This window comes from Arvicola amphibius, chromosome 3 (genome assembly GCF_903992535.2).
Source record: "Arvicola amphibius chromosome 3, mArvAmp1.2, whole genome shotgun sequence".
NCBI classification, from domain to species: domain Eukaryota; kingdom Metazoa; phylum Chordata; class Mammalia; order Rodentia; family Cricetidae; genus Arvicola; species Arvicola amphibius.
The window spans coordinates 48,704,390-48,717,476 of record NC_052049.1 but is presented as its reverse complement, the minus strand read 5'-3'; the positions used below and the strand labels follow the sequence as shown (position 1 = coordinate 48,717,476).

At 42.8% G+C, this 13,087-nt stretch overlaps 1 protein-coding gene across 4 annotated transcripts in view; it reads right to left on the bottom strand.

Moving 5' to 3' along the window:
- Tnpo1 (transportin 1) overlaps positions 1-13,087 on the bottom strand; it is an 83,616-nt gene that overhangs the window by 53,668 nt on the left and 16,861 nt on the right. For 2 of the 4 annotated variants that reach the window (XM_038321931.1, XM_038321933.1), the window contains exon 2: positions 1,559-1,672. In XM_038321931.1, coding sequence (XP_038177859.1) covers positions 1,559-1,672 — 114 coding nt within the window. Of the gene's footprint in view, positions 1-1,558; positions 1,673-1,779; positions 1,886-13,087 lie in introns of those variants that run through there. The other 2 variants (XM_038321932.1, XM_038321934.1) reach the window with 2 other exon arrangements.

Here is a 13,087-nt window from a genome sequence, read left to right as displayed (position 1 = left end):
AAACCCAAATTTTACATATCAGAAATGGCCTCAAAATGCCGGATGTAAATTCTAGCAAAATATACTTTAAAACTCCAAAATATAACTACTGTCTCCAACCCCAAATAAAGATTTTTAAGTTTTAGTGTGTTATGTTAATAATTTTTATAGATTATTTTCTGATAAAATGTATTCCCATACAAAACACAAACACACATAGATGTAAGTATATCTGTATAACAGTCTTCCAGAAAGTGCTTAAGTCCATACAAAATAAATCTGCTTTCTGCTAAGCAGACACAAAAGAACAGGTCATCACTAGCCTCTAAAATCCCTTCAACCTCCCTAGTGCTGGGGTTAAAGAGGTGGCACGACCATGCTTGATTAATTTGTTCTCACTCAGGGAACATAACAGGCTCTCAACACACAGAATAAACTGTACACTGACTACTGGGCTGTCCCAAGCACCATAGTTGGTATATAATAGGTATTTAAAACAAGAAATATTAGTGCTACAGAAATTACAATGCAATCCTGGAGTTGGCTAATTTTAGAAGCCAATTATTTTGTAATACCGACATTTTCCACCTTCTAACGAGAGCATAAATGAAGATTTATATACAGCGTGGTTCAGATAGAAGCGCCACTGTACTCCAAACTACCATTTTCCCTAGTCTTAAAGGTATCCAAACAAAACGGCTTTTTAGAACAATCTAAGTAGATTTGTCACCGTCCCATCCATTTTTAATTGGGCAGTGTCATATTCGGTCATCTACTGGAAGGCTGAGGTTACAGCACTGCAGTGCTTCTTTGAAACCTTCTAGTAAGTTCACTTCTGTGGTGTTTTAAAATGAAATTAACTCAAATGCCAGCTTATTTACCAAATTCCCTATTAGGTGATTTTGCTGCTTACTGAAAACGGTAACAGGAGAATTTGCTAAGAGCATAGCAGACCTAAGTTCTTAAAGAATTAACTTGCTTGGACTTAATGGGTTAACTGGCTGCGATCTGCCTGTACGTTCCTTCTGGAGCCTGCATGTGCGCTCCATCCGTGCATCCTGCAAATGCACTCACTACCTTTCTCTCTCCAACTGTGGCAATAGGACCGCTACGCCAGCACTCAGCACCCAGGAACCTGGGGTAACTGAAGTCCAGGCTTGGGCCAAAGCTTTACCCCGCAGACCTCACTGGAGCGCCAGGGAGTCGGCAACAGGTGCTAACGGGGGCACTCCCGAGCCGCCAGCCTCTCAGGCACGGCTGGAGAAAGCCCCGGGCCCTCCCGACAGTTCAAACCCCGCGCCAGCTCCACCCCCGGCCGCGCCGCTCAGTCAGGCGCAGGCCCGGTGCCCCCGCCCCGCCGGGCATTGTGTGGGCCCGGCCGCTCCCGCTCGGCGGCGGGGACGTGGCGGCCCGGCACGTGTGGCCTCCCCGGCGGCGGCCCGGAAGCGGCGGCCGAGCCCCACGCGGCGGCGGCGGCGGCGGGCCTGGCGGGCTGTGGCCGCGTGCGCGAGGCCGGGCTGGGGGCCGCGGGCGGGAGGGGCGGCGGGCGGCGGCGCGAGGCCCCGCATGGCAAGGATACTTGTTGCACGGTCCTCTGGATGGTGGTGTCTGGAGACTGGGACTCCTTGAGCAGCTGCAGGATCTGCTGAAGCCCTTGCTCGTCAGGTTTCCACTCATACTCCATCTTGGTTTGCTGCACATAAAGCCAGACACAGGAAAAGACGAGCAGATGTTAGTCCCGCGCACAGGCCCGCCGCGCGTCCCCGCACCCTCCCGCCGCCGCCCAGCCCCAGCCCCAACCGAGGCTCGGACCCGAAGCCCGGCCGGACCGCTCCGCAGCTCCGCGCCAACGTCCGCTGTGCCTGTGCCGCCGCGGCCGCCTCGAGCGCCAGGAGCCGACCAGACTGAGTCACCGCGAATTTGCAATCTGGCCCCAAGATCCGCTCACGGGAGCCCCCTGGGTCCTAGTGCCACGGAGCACTCTCAGAGCAACCAGGCTCATTCAGCCAGGCTGTTACACTGAAGGCTACTCGAAAGCCAGCCTTTGCGAAGCCCCTGCAGAAGAAATCTGATTCGGCTCGTTATTTTAAATAAGCGTGGAAAAATAACGACAGCGACTGGAATGGGGGAAACGCCGGACTCCCCTGACAGCTCAATAGTGAAAATAAAAGCACTTACATGTCAACTTAATATAAAAAGCTATATTAATCGTTCAAATAAAATATTAAGGGCGCGCTGCAATCATAACCACACCTCAAAAACATTAAACCTAACCTTTGTAGAACGTCAATGGAAAAAATGCATCTTTCATAAAACTCAACTTATGAACTCAATAAGTGAAATAAATTCCATCACAAAATAAGTGCCCTCCACAAAGGACTGTGGAAAGAAGGAAAAACAAGAAAAATCATGTAGTTTACAATGGGGTAGTGTTTAATTCTGTTAAAGTATTCTCGCTGGTCACCCCGATCTGATTCTAAACCCGAGTGAAGTGTGTCATTTGCCCTCACTAAAACTGAACACATGGCTGAGCACATTACTGCAAAGGTTCATTGGTGGAGGCTAGAAATTAAAGTGTGGATTGCATCTACTACAGCAAACTAAGGCCACTATATCAATGACACAGTTCATTAAAATTAAATTCTTGAACAAAACCAATAAAAATGAAGCGTTAACTGTGAATTATTTTTAATAAGAAAACCTATGAAAGGCTCGGTAAAGGAGAGGATTTTTTAATCGGCTCTACCACTACATAATAGTTTAACAACTTTTGTTAGTAAAACCCCTTCCTCGCAGGTTCATTTTTTCCCGATATTACTACAATCCTCTAACTGACCTTGCCCTCTCCATTTTTAAACAATGGTTTCCCCTCCTCTCCTTCACTGTGTTGTGCTTCTGATCTGTAAGGACTTTGCTCAACGTCTTCTATTGGCTTCCTAAACAGAGGAAACAAAATCAATTGTTCCTTCTTCCAAACACACACACACACACACACACACACACACACACAAAGCGCCAAACACCTACACCAAACAAGTCTCATTCTCATTAGCACAATAAATCCTAGTATAATTTCTATCATAAATTATTTCTTTTTTCTTCTTACTTCAAAGCTTTTTTAAAATTTCAAGAACTACTTTCCACCAGAACATGGTCACACAGGAGAAGCTGACCCACCTTTCTGGGATAACGATAGTCAATGGGATAGATTCGACACTGTTCTCTAGTCTCAGCTACACACTGTGTCATGACTGGAATATGAGGTGCTCTCACAGCTTCATGTTTCTGAACCCTTGACTTGTAGATGCTGACAATACTGAGAGATATGGTGGAAACCTTTACAAGGTAGCCCCTCCCTGGAGCAATGGGTCACTAGGGTGCCTACTGAGGTGCTATAGCCCTTTAAACTTCTGTCTGGCCTCTGCTTCCCGTTCCTTTGCATGTTCTTAGACTATGGAACCACAGGATGCCATGCTCACCCACCATGATGCCTGGCTTTCTGCCATAACAGACTGTATCCCCACCAAATCAACTTTGCTCCTTAATGTTGCTTCTTTCAGAAAACATATTGCAGCAATGAGAAAAAAATAACTAATGCATATAGTCCTTTGTTAGATAATACTCCATGTTACATTAATACTAAAGTCTACAACCTTTCATATGTAAGATAGCGCCAACCATCCAGGTCAGTGCATGTAGTCAACACCAGCTGAAACAGCCCACTTCTTCCCTCGGGGCCCTTAAATGAGAAACTAAAGCCAGGGGCTAATAGTCTTCCAGTCAGAAAAGCACAGTAACCACGCCCATTCTAAAGGGGGCTCCCAAAAGACGGAATATATTATCAGAATATTACATACTTCCGTCTCTATAACAGCATCCTAATAAACATCTGTTTATTTATTTAGAGTCAGGGTCTTACTATGTAGCCCTGGCTGTCCTGGAACTCACAATGTAGACCAGGCTGGCTCAAATACTGCCTGCCTTGACTTGAGTGACAGGATCACAGATGGGCTTCATTCTGCCCGGCTCTATCTCTCTGTTCCAAATAGATTAGTATTAAGATATCTCATCTGACCTGGGTCTCACCGCGCATGACTTTAATCTCAGCACTAAGGAGGCAGAGGCAGGTGGATCTTCAAATTAGAGGCCAGCCTGGTCTACAGAGCAAGTTCGAGGACATAGGGAAGCCCTCTCTAAATAACAAAAAACAAAGACAACAAAAAAAAGAGTATTTAATTTGTCCGACAATGCTGATAAGTGACCCTCAATACCTTATTAAAGTTATCTGTTAACAAAAGGCTTTCAAAAATATTTGATTTATAATTGTTATTTTGAACTTCTGTTGTCACTTTTTAGTAGCTATGGAGGCATATGCTTGTAATCTCAGCATTCAGAATGATTAGAGTCAAGATGATCAAGAGTTCAAAGTCAGCCTAGGCTACCTAGCTTGAACCTGCCATAACACAATAAAGCATAAAGCTGCAATTATAAATACATAAAATTCACCACCTCAACCATTCTTAGTGCAGAGTTTAGCAGCATTAAGTAGATTCCCATTACTGTGCAGCCACTGCCACTATCATCTCCAGAGCTCACCACAGTTTACTAGCAATTCAAATCAGACAAAACCTTATCTCAATTAGATAACAAGATAATCAAAAATATAAACCCAAAGGCAGTTCTTGGAGAGCCAACTAGAAGCAAGCAGATCTATGCGTTTTAAGGTCAGCCTGGTTTGCATGAGTTCCAGGCCAATCAAGGCTTCATGGTGAGACTCTGTCTCAAAAAGTATAAATAAACATCTCTTTTAAGAGATGAAGATTAAAGTGCTATAAATCTTAGCAGGTGTGAAAATCTAGGCAAGTTAATCAATCCCTCTGAGCCTTAGCTTCCCAACTATTAAATTGGGATATACCAACTCCAAATTAGATTATAGATACCTAGCACAGAATAAGAATGACTTGAAAAAGGTAGTTATATGAGTTAACTAAGGGGCTGGAGAGGTGACTCAGTGGTTAAGAGCACCAGCTACTCTTCCAAGAGACCCAGGTTCCATTCCCAGCACCCACACAGCAGCTCACAACTGTCTGATACTCCACTTCTGGGAGAGTCTGACACCTCTGGCCTCCACAGGCAACAGTCACATGTGGTGGTGCACTGATGATCATACATGAAGGCAAAATCCCAACACACATTTAAAAACAAAACCAACCAACCAAACAACAACAACAACAACAACAACAAAACAGGCATAGCATGCCTTTAATCCCAGCACTCAGGAGACAGAGGAAGATGGATCTCTGTGAGTTCAAGGCCAGACTGGTCTACACAGTGATTCTAAGACAACCACAGCTACATAGTGAGACTAGCTCAAAAAAAAAAAAAAAATCCAAAAAAAAAGAAAAGAAAAAAGAAAAAAAAAAAGGTTAATCAACAGGGCTGAACAGATGGCTGTGGCTAAGAGCACTGTTTGTCTGCTCTTCTAGATGACCAAGACTGGATTCCAGGCACCCACATGGCAGTTCACAACCAGATATAAATCCAGTCCTACGGGCTCCAGTGCTCTCTTCTAGTCTCTGCAGGCATCAAGCACATATATGGTGCATGGAGACTGAATAAACAAGTATTTGTTAAAAGACTGCGTTTTTGTTATTCATTCAACTGAATCAATACGAAGTTGGTCAATTATCACATGCTTGATAAGCACTGGAGAGTCAAGGTAAGGTAAGGAAAATACAGTTCTCACTTAGTGAAAGAGATGGACCAAATGTCTACTGGAGAATGATAAAGAGAAAAGGCAAATATAGTCTGCAGGAAAGATAAGTGTTTCCCTCATCTGCTTCAAAGCTCTTCCCCATTTCAATTAAATGCAAACAACCATTTGTCAAACAGTCAGAAGGTCCCACCCACGTGTTACGTCACTGTGAAGGGATACATGTTGCCATGAGTGACAGGACTTCCCCAAAGGTAAATAAGGTGTGGTAGCGTTCCAAAGCAAACAAGGCATAATCACCCCTCAGGAACACTAGAAAAGCGGGCATGTGCATGTATGTATAAGTCTGTGTGTGCGCAATAAACACGTTTTTGTTTCACCTGTATGAGACTTTCTAGTGTAGCATTCACAAGCCATGCGGGGGTGGCTTAGGACACTTCCTCCTAGTGAACATCCAACACCACTCTGTCTTACCCTATAAATGAAGAGTACGGCTCAGTCGTGCCGTCATTCCCAGTCAGCAGCGCGGCCTCGGTGGAGAAAGGCTGTGGTGAGGTAAGGGTAAGAGACTAATCCAGTTAGGAGGTAAGGGGAGGACAGACCAAGAGCAAATGCGAGGAAGGCAGAGATGGGGATGTGGTGTGGTGTGTGTGGTGGGGAGCACCTTTAAAGATCCCATGGCTCGTAGATACACTGTGAAGGGGGTGAAAGCCATAATCACTTAAAGATCCTCCTATCAAGGAGATGCCCACCTTCTGTTCTAGACTGCCTGCTGTTTGGCTGATTTTTACAGGGATTTTGAAAACCCTTCAGGCTACAGTGGCAGACAGCAGGAGGAGCCACAGAAAACCTAACTGTACAAACTTCATCTACAGTAGAGTTTCAGTGTGAGGAGAAGGGCAGTCATGTTTCACTAAAAGTTCTGGCCCTTAAACTGTAGAAGACTTAAACACTACACTATAAATGTGGGGCACAGTGGTGCTCATCTTTATTCCCAGCACTGAGGAAGCAGAGGCAGCGTCTGGTCTACAGAGTGAGTTCAAAGCCAGACTGTCTAAAACAACAACAAAAATTCAATGTATTATTATGTCAATAGTGGCAGCTAATACTTTTTGATAGCCAAGCAGTCTTCTAAGCACTTACATATGATAACTAATTTAATTTTAGTACTTCATGACATCGTATTGATAGTAACCACATGCAACGGGTGAGCAAACTGACTCACAGGGAAGTTCCTCACCTATGGTTACTCAGCAAGTAGCCAGCAAGACTATGACTCAGCCCAAAGGAAGCTGGCTGGAGTACACTCTTGCCAGAGCAGTGGTGCGATGACCCCAGGACTGGAGGGTGAGGGAGATCACAGGGTCAAGACCCTGTCTCAAAACATTAAACAAAGAACACCCATGAATCTTCTCTGGGATCAAATCATGGTCCAGGCCCCTGATATATTGCTTTTCCAACAGAAATACCAATCTGTCACCTGGGAACTAATTGTAAAACACACATATGCATGAAATAATATACTGGCTACCCCTGTGTGAGGTAAGAAGCAAGCCATTTTACTACTGTAAAAATCCTCTAACATCAGAAGAAATCCTAATGTAGTCTGAAAATATTAAAGTGAGGTATTTTGACAACACTGAGTTAGAAACGTTCCAAATCTACATCTTCACTAAGTTCCCATGTTGTACATACACACCATATATCACTTCTACTCAAACAGCATGTAAATCTAAGCAGAGCTTAAGAGTCATGTACTAAATCATTTGCAGAATAAAATGTACGACACAGACTCCCACACTAAATGTTCCTTACGTTGGTTTCCCGGGCGGGGGAGGGGGGGTGATGCTATGATGAGCAAAGAAGCGGGGGAAACAGATCTGTGAGGAGGGAAAAGAATATCCACTGGGTGAAAGGGGGGAAGGAAGAAGCAAACAAAGATTTGAACCTCACCTAGTTCAGAGACTGAGCTCAATCAGACTGGAAGGCAACAAAGACAGCAGGAAAGACAGCAAGCAGGTGTGGGGGGGGTGTTAAGTGTTGAACCTGGGGTTCATACATCCTAGCAAGTACTGTACCACTGAGCTATATTCCCAGCAAGACAGTATATTTAACATGGTATTAGACACATGAGTTTTAAAACTCTTGACTGGTTAACTGCTTAGGGTAAGTGGTTAAATTAGCCACTTGGAAGAAATATGCTAAGTTAAAATTTTAATTTTCCAGCATTACAAACTTATTGCTGCCAAAGGGCTGGAAGACAGCACAGAGAGAAAACAGAAATAAGGGAGATTTTACATAAATGCTTTCTTAGCATTCAGGAAGACCTTTGACCATTAGCTACGCCACTCAAATGCGCAAGTGTGTATGCCAACATTAAAAGATGCGCTATCTTAATGAGTGAGTGATAAGGGAGAAAAGTTTGATCCTTAAATTCAAGCCAATACAGATAACCAGGCACTTCTTAGACTTTAGCTTATTTGATATTCACTACAGCATGAGGAGACAGATATTAATCCACCGCTATTTGACATTTGCTATAGTGTGAGGAGACAGATATTAATCCACAACAGAGGCAGAAGCTGGGAGCGGTTATGCAGCCTATTCAATTTATATGTGGCAGAGGGGGTTATTCAGCACCGAATTATGACACCCGAGTCTGTACAGAGCTGCATAATAACAGTAATCCACGTGCCAGGCTTTATACTGCTTTTAAATGCTCTTTAATTCTATGCATATATACTATTATTATCTCTACTTTCCAAAAGATGACTGGGCCTAAAAGAGGGAAAGCAACGTGTTCACTCACAGACACTATGAACAGAGCCAGGATCCCCTTTCCTATCACCCCTCTGTCAGCACTCCAGACCTGTGACTGGCTAGTCAAGAACTTAACAGTGGATGACAGTGAACACTCTTGGTACACTTTCTTCCCTATCATATATATCACCAAGGATTCAGCAGGTCTCTTGATCCTGCTTCTCCAGGTATGGTAACTGTACCTTGTTTTTAAGAGTTCCTTGAAGGTGGGGGGAGGGTGGCCCTTGTGTGTGTGAAGGCCATCCTCAGGTACTGTCTACTTTATGAGACAGGGTCTGTCACTGGCTTAGAGCTTAGTGATTAGATTAGACTAGACCAGGATGAGACTCACCCGACCTTCCCAGTGCTGGGATTGTTAGCATGTAACAAAAAGCATGCCTGTCTTTTTGCCTATTTTTGCGGGTACACAGACATATGTGTGTGCATGCATGTATGTGTATGTGATGAGGGTACTGGAGATCAAACATGTCTTCTTTGTTTGTTTGTTTGTTTGAGACAGGGTTTCTTCGTGTAGCCCTGGTTATTCTGGAACTCACTCTGTAGACCAAGGTGGCCTCGAACTCACAGAGATCCGCCGGCCTCTTTCTCCTGATGCTGGGATTAAAGGTGTGTGCCACCACCACCTAGGTCTCAAACATGTCTTTATGCTTGCAGAGCAAGTGACTTTACCAACAGAGCTATCTTACTGGCCCCATCTTTTAGAGTTTAAGCTTTTCATCTTCAATCAAAACAAAAGGCTGATAGGACTGGTGTCTCTTTATATTTAACTTTTGGTAATATTTGTCATTTGCAAAAAACAGTAGTTCCTTGTTGAGTCCTATAGCAAATTTAACCATTATAGTGGATCCCCATCTTCGTGTACCTTTAAGCAACTTAAGCCCATAGTTTCTAAACTCCGACCATGCATTAGAATCACTAGAGACTTGCACCTGGATGAGAACCAGTCTAACTCAGTATATCTGCTTCTGGAAATGTTCAGTGCTTCTTAGTCTAGTAAGAATTTCTGCACTAAAAATGACAAAAAACAGAAGGCAGATTTAACTGGTTAATATGGAAACCTAGCTAACTGAAGGCTAATGAAAATCAAAATGCAAGACCATTCTGTCAAAAGTTACTTAATTTGAAACACAAGGTTGGAGAGATCACTCAGTGGCTATCAGTGCTGTTCTTGCTGTTCTTGCAGAGTAACTACACTTAAATCCAATGGCAGAATGGAAAACCTATAAGAGTTCACTTTGGGTATAAGAACAAAAGGAATTATTTCCAATAAATTTCAAGTAAAACAAACAAAAATAAAAATCAAGGCCCTTGATTGGTAGTTTAACCTGAGACTAACACCGACCTGAAGTCAGCAGAGGGTTCCAGGGCCCCAGCAGTGCTACCGGAACCAGGTTTACAGGTGCTTCTCCACTAGATGACAACCGTTTCTCTAAATTGAATTAGTGCCGTTACTGCAGTGGGACACGGGACACAGATCCTGAGACAAGGATTTAAGGGAAAAGCTCTTTTCAAGTCTCCTCTATTATAACATTATTATACATTTTACTTCAGAACATTGATTATTGCCAAGAGGTTTTAATAATTTTCCAAATGCTTTTGTATTTGATTTTTCAGAATTCCCACTTGAACTGAAGAGCTAGTCTTAGTGGGTTAAATATCTCACTAAAAGTCACTTAGATACTAAGTGTTAAGACCTGAGCTGGGAGGCTAAAGAGAGAGATTCAGTGGTTATGAGCACTTGCTGCTCTTACAGAAGATTGGGGTTTGGTGCCCAGAAGCCACAGGGAGGCTCTCAACTCTTAACTCCAGGGGCTCCACACCCTCATTTTACTCTCAAGAGTACCAGGCACGCGTCATGTACATACATGCACGCAGTCAAAACACCCATGCACATAAGTAAAAATAAATATTAAAAAGAAAGGAACTGGAATGTCTTTCTATTTTGCGTCCAATGTTTCTACTACTCTACACTGCTTTGGTTCAAAGGTAATTACATAAGTACAATCAATAAAAACTATAGCCTGGGCTGGAGAGATGGCTCAGAGGTTAAGAGCATTGCCTGCTCTTCCAAAGGTCCTGAGTTCAATTCCCAGCAACCACATGGTGGCTCACAACCATCTGTAATGGGGTCTGGTGCCCTCTTCTGGCCTGCAGGCATATACAAAGACAGAATATTGTATACATAATAAATAAATTTAAAAAAAAATAAAAATAAAAACTATAGCCTGTCTTAAAGAAATGTTACTGTTATTTGCGCTTTCACTCACTCACGGGTTTAAATGTTGGCATGCATAAATGCTGGAGACGAATCTGTACTAGTCTCATGAGACCGGAACAGTGCCTGGTAAAGTACTGGTATTTTGTATGACACTACTGTACATATTTATCAAGTGAGCCATGTTGGTATAGTCAATAGAGAACGAAGCTGATTCTAAGAAAACAACTAGCTAGCACACAGGCTAACAACTACATACCATCCTGATGACAAGCATGCCGGCATGTTCACTTAGACTGCTCTGAAGTTCTAACTGAGACAGCCCCGCTCTTTCTCCCTCACTTTCCAAACCATCTTTAAGCACAATGCATTGCTTCAGGGTCTTACCGTTTCAAGGAAACAGAGAAAGGAGCACAGCGCTGTCTGTTTTCACTCTCAAGGACTGAATAGGAGAATGGCCAGAGCGGTTTCAAGAGGAAAATGAAAGGGTTAAAAACTGACAGGCTGCTAGAAATGCAATTAGCAGTGCTTCCCTCATCCTCCATTTGTTCACTCGTGACAGGGGCGTGTCTCAGTAATGTTCAGTTATAGGAGAGGGACACAGCAGAAAAGCACAGCAGAGGAAATAAATTGTAAAAAGTGTTTTTACACCTATTTACTCTTTGTGTATATATTTTATCTGCATGTATGTATATACAACACGCATGTACATGTTGCCCAGAGAGATCAGAAGAGGGTATTAGATCCCCTGAAACTGGAAATATAGCTGTGAGGCCCCGTGGGGGTCTGAGAACTGACCCCAGGTCCTCTGTAGGAGCAGCCAGGGCTGTTAACTGCCAAACCATCTGCCCGGGCCCAGCAAATCATCTTTGTAGTTTTAGTTCCTGTCAGTTATCAGCCTAGGAACTAAAACTACAAAGATTATGTGTATATATATTCCTTACTGCTGATGACTGCAATCCCAGTTCTCTCGAATTTACTTTTTCAGTGAAAAGATTAAATAAGGACACAAAGAGCGACGATAGCATTCATTCCTTCGCACTGCACCCCTATTAAAACTGTCAGTAAAACTCAAGATTGGTCCACGCCAACCTACACCATTGGACAACAGTAAGATGAAGACTATATGCATTAGTTTTGATTATCAAAGAATATTCAACAAAAATGGGCTGTTTGTTATTTAAGTGGGAGGAATGTTGCTGCGTCCAGAGGACACTAAAAAGCAGGATCTTTAGAAGGTGAAAAGGGCTCAGGAGAGAGTTGAGGCGGAGTGTCGGCCCTTCCATTCTTATTTGGCCTCAAGCTATACCCACATGACAACAGCAAAAAAAATCAGGAAGGACTCCACCCAGCATTTTGCTACAGTGGCATGGACAGACTTAGACAGGTGACACCATAGAACCAGAAAAATTGAAGGAAAAAAAAATAACAGACGAATATGAGAAACATACAGAAGACATGGAAATCAAGTGGTGAATACTAGATCAAATATTAATTAGATATGCCTGCAAAAATTATGTAAGAGAAAACCACAGAAGCTGGTTGATGGTGATCTTCATAGACTGCAAAGACAGATAAAATATATCACAAGAAAACTTTATAGTCAAAAATGGGGAAAATGTGTAGAAAATAATGTCAAATAAAAGATGCTACCACATAACTAAAAGTTTTAGTACAAAAGCAATATTATGCTGGGCAGTGGTGGCACACGCCTTTAATCCCAGCACTTGGGAGACAGAGGCAGGCGGATCTCTGTGAGTTCAAAGCCAACCTGGTCTACAAGGCAAGCTCCAGGACAGTCAGGGATGTTGCACAGAGAAACCCTGTCTCAAAGTTAAAAAAAAAAAAGCCAATACTATATAGTCTGAGTATTCAAATATGTTTTCTTTTTTAAGAATTTTATATTGAACATTATTCTAACATTATTAATTTGGCAAAATAAGATACACACACTTCCATCACTGTACAGTGGTTCATACATCCCTATTTTTTATGATGTGCCCACACTTCATTTGGGAAAAAAAGCTCTTGGCTTTATTTCCTACTTTCTCTCTTGTCTTCTGTCTTCTGAAGACATTTTCTCCTAATTGCTGCTAGACAGACTTGCAACACACCTAAATGGTAGGAAGGACAGCAAGGAATCACAGATTTACTGTGGCTGGGGCACAATAGTAAACCCAACTTTGGCTAATGTCATTGAGAACAGCTTAGAACCGTGAGCTGTGATAGTCTGTTTCCCTTTTACCATACAAAAATAAATAAACAAATAAATAAATAAAGCTTAATGAGAAATATAAAGTTAATAAACTAAGGCGTGGTGATACAAACTTTAATCCCAGCATGGGGGAAGCAAAAATAGG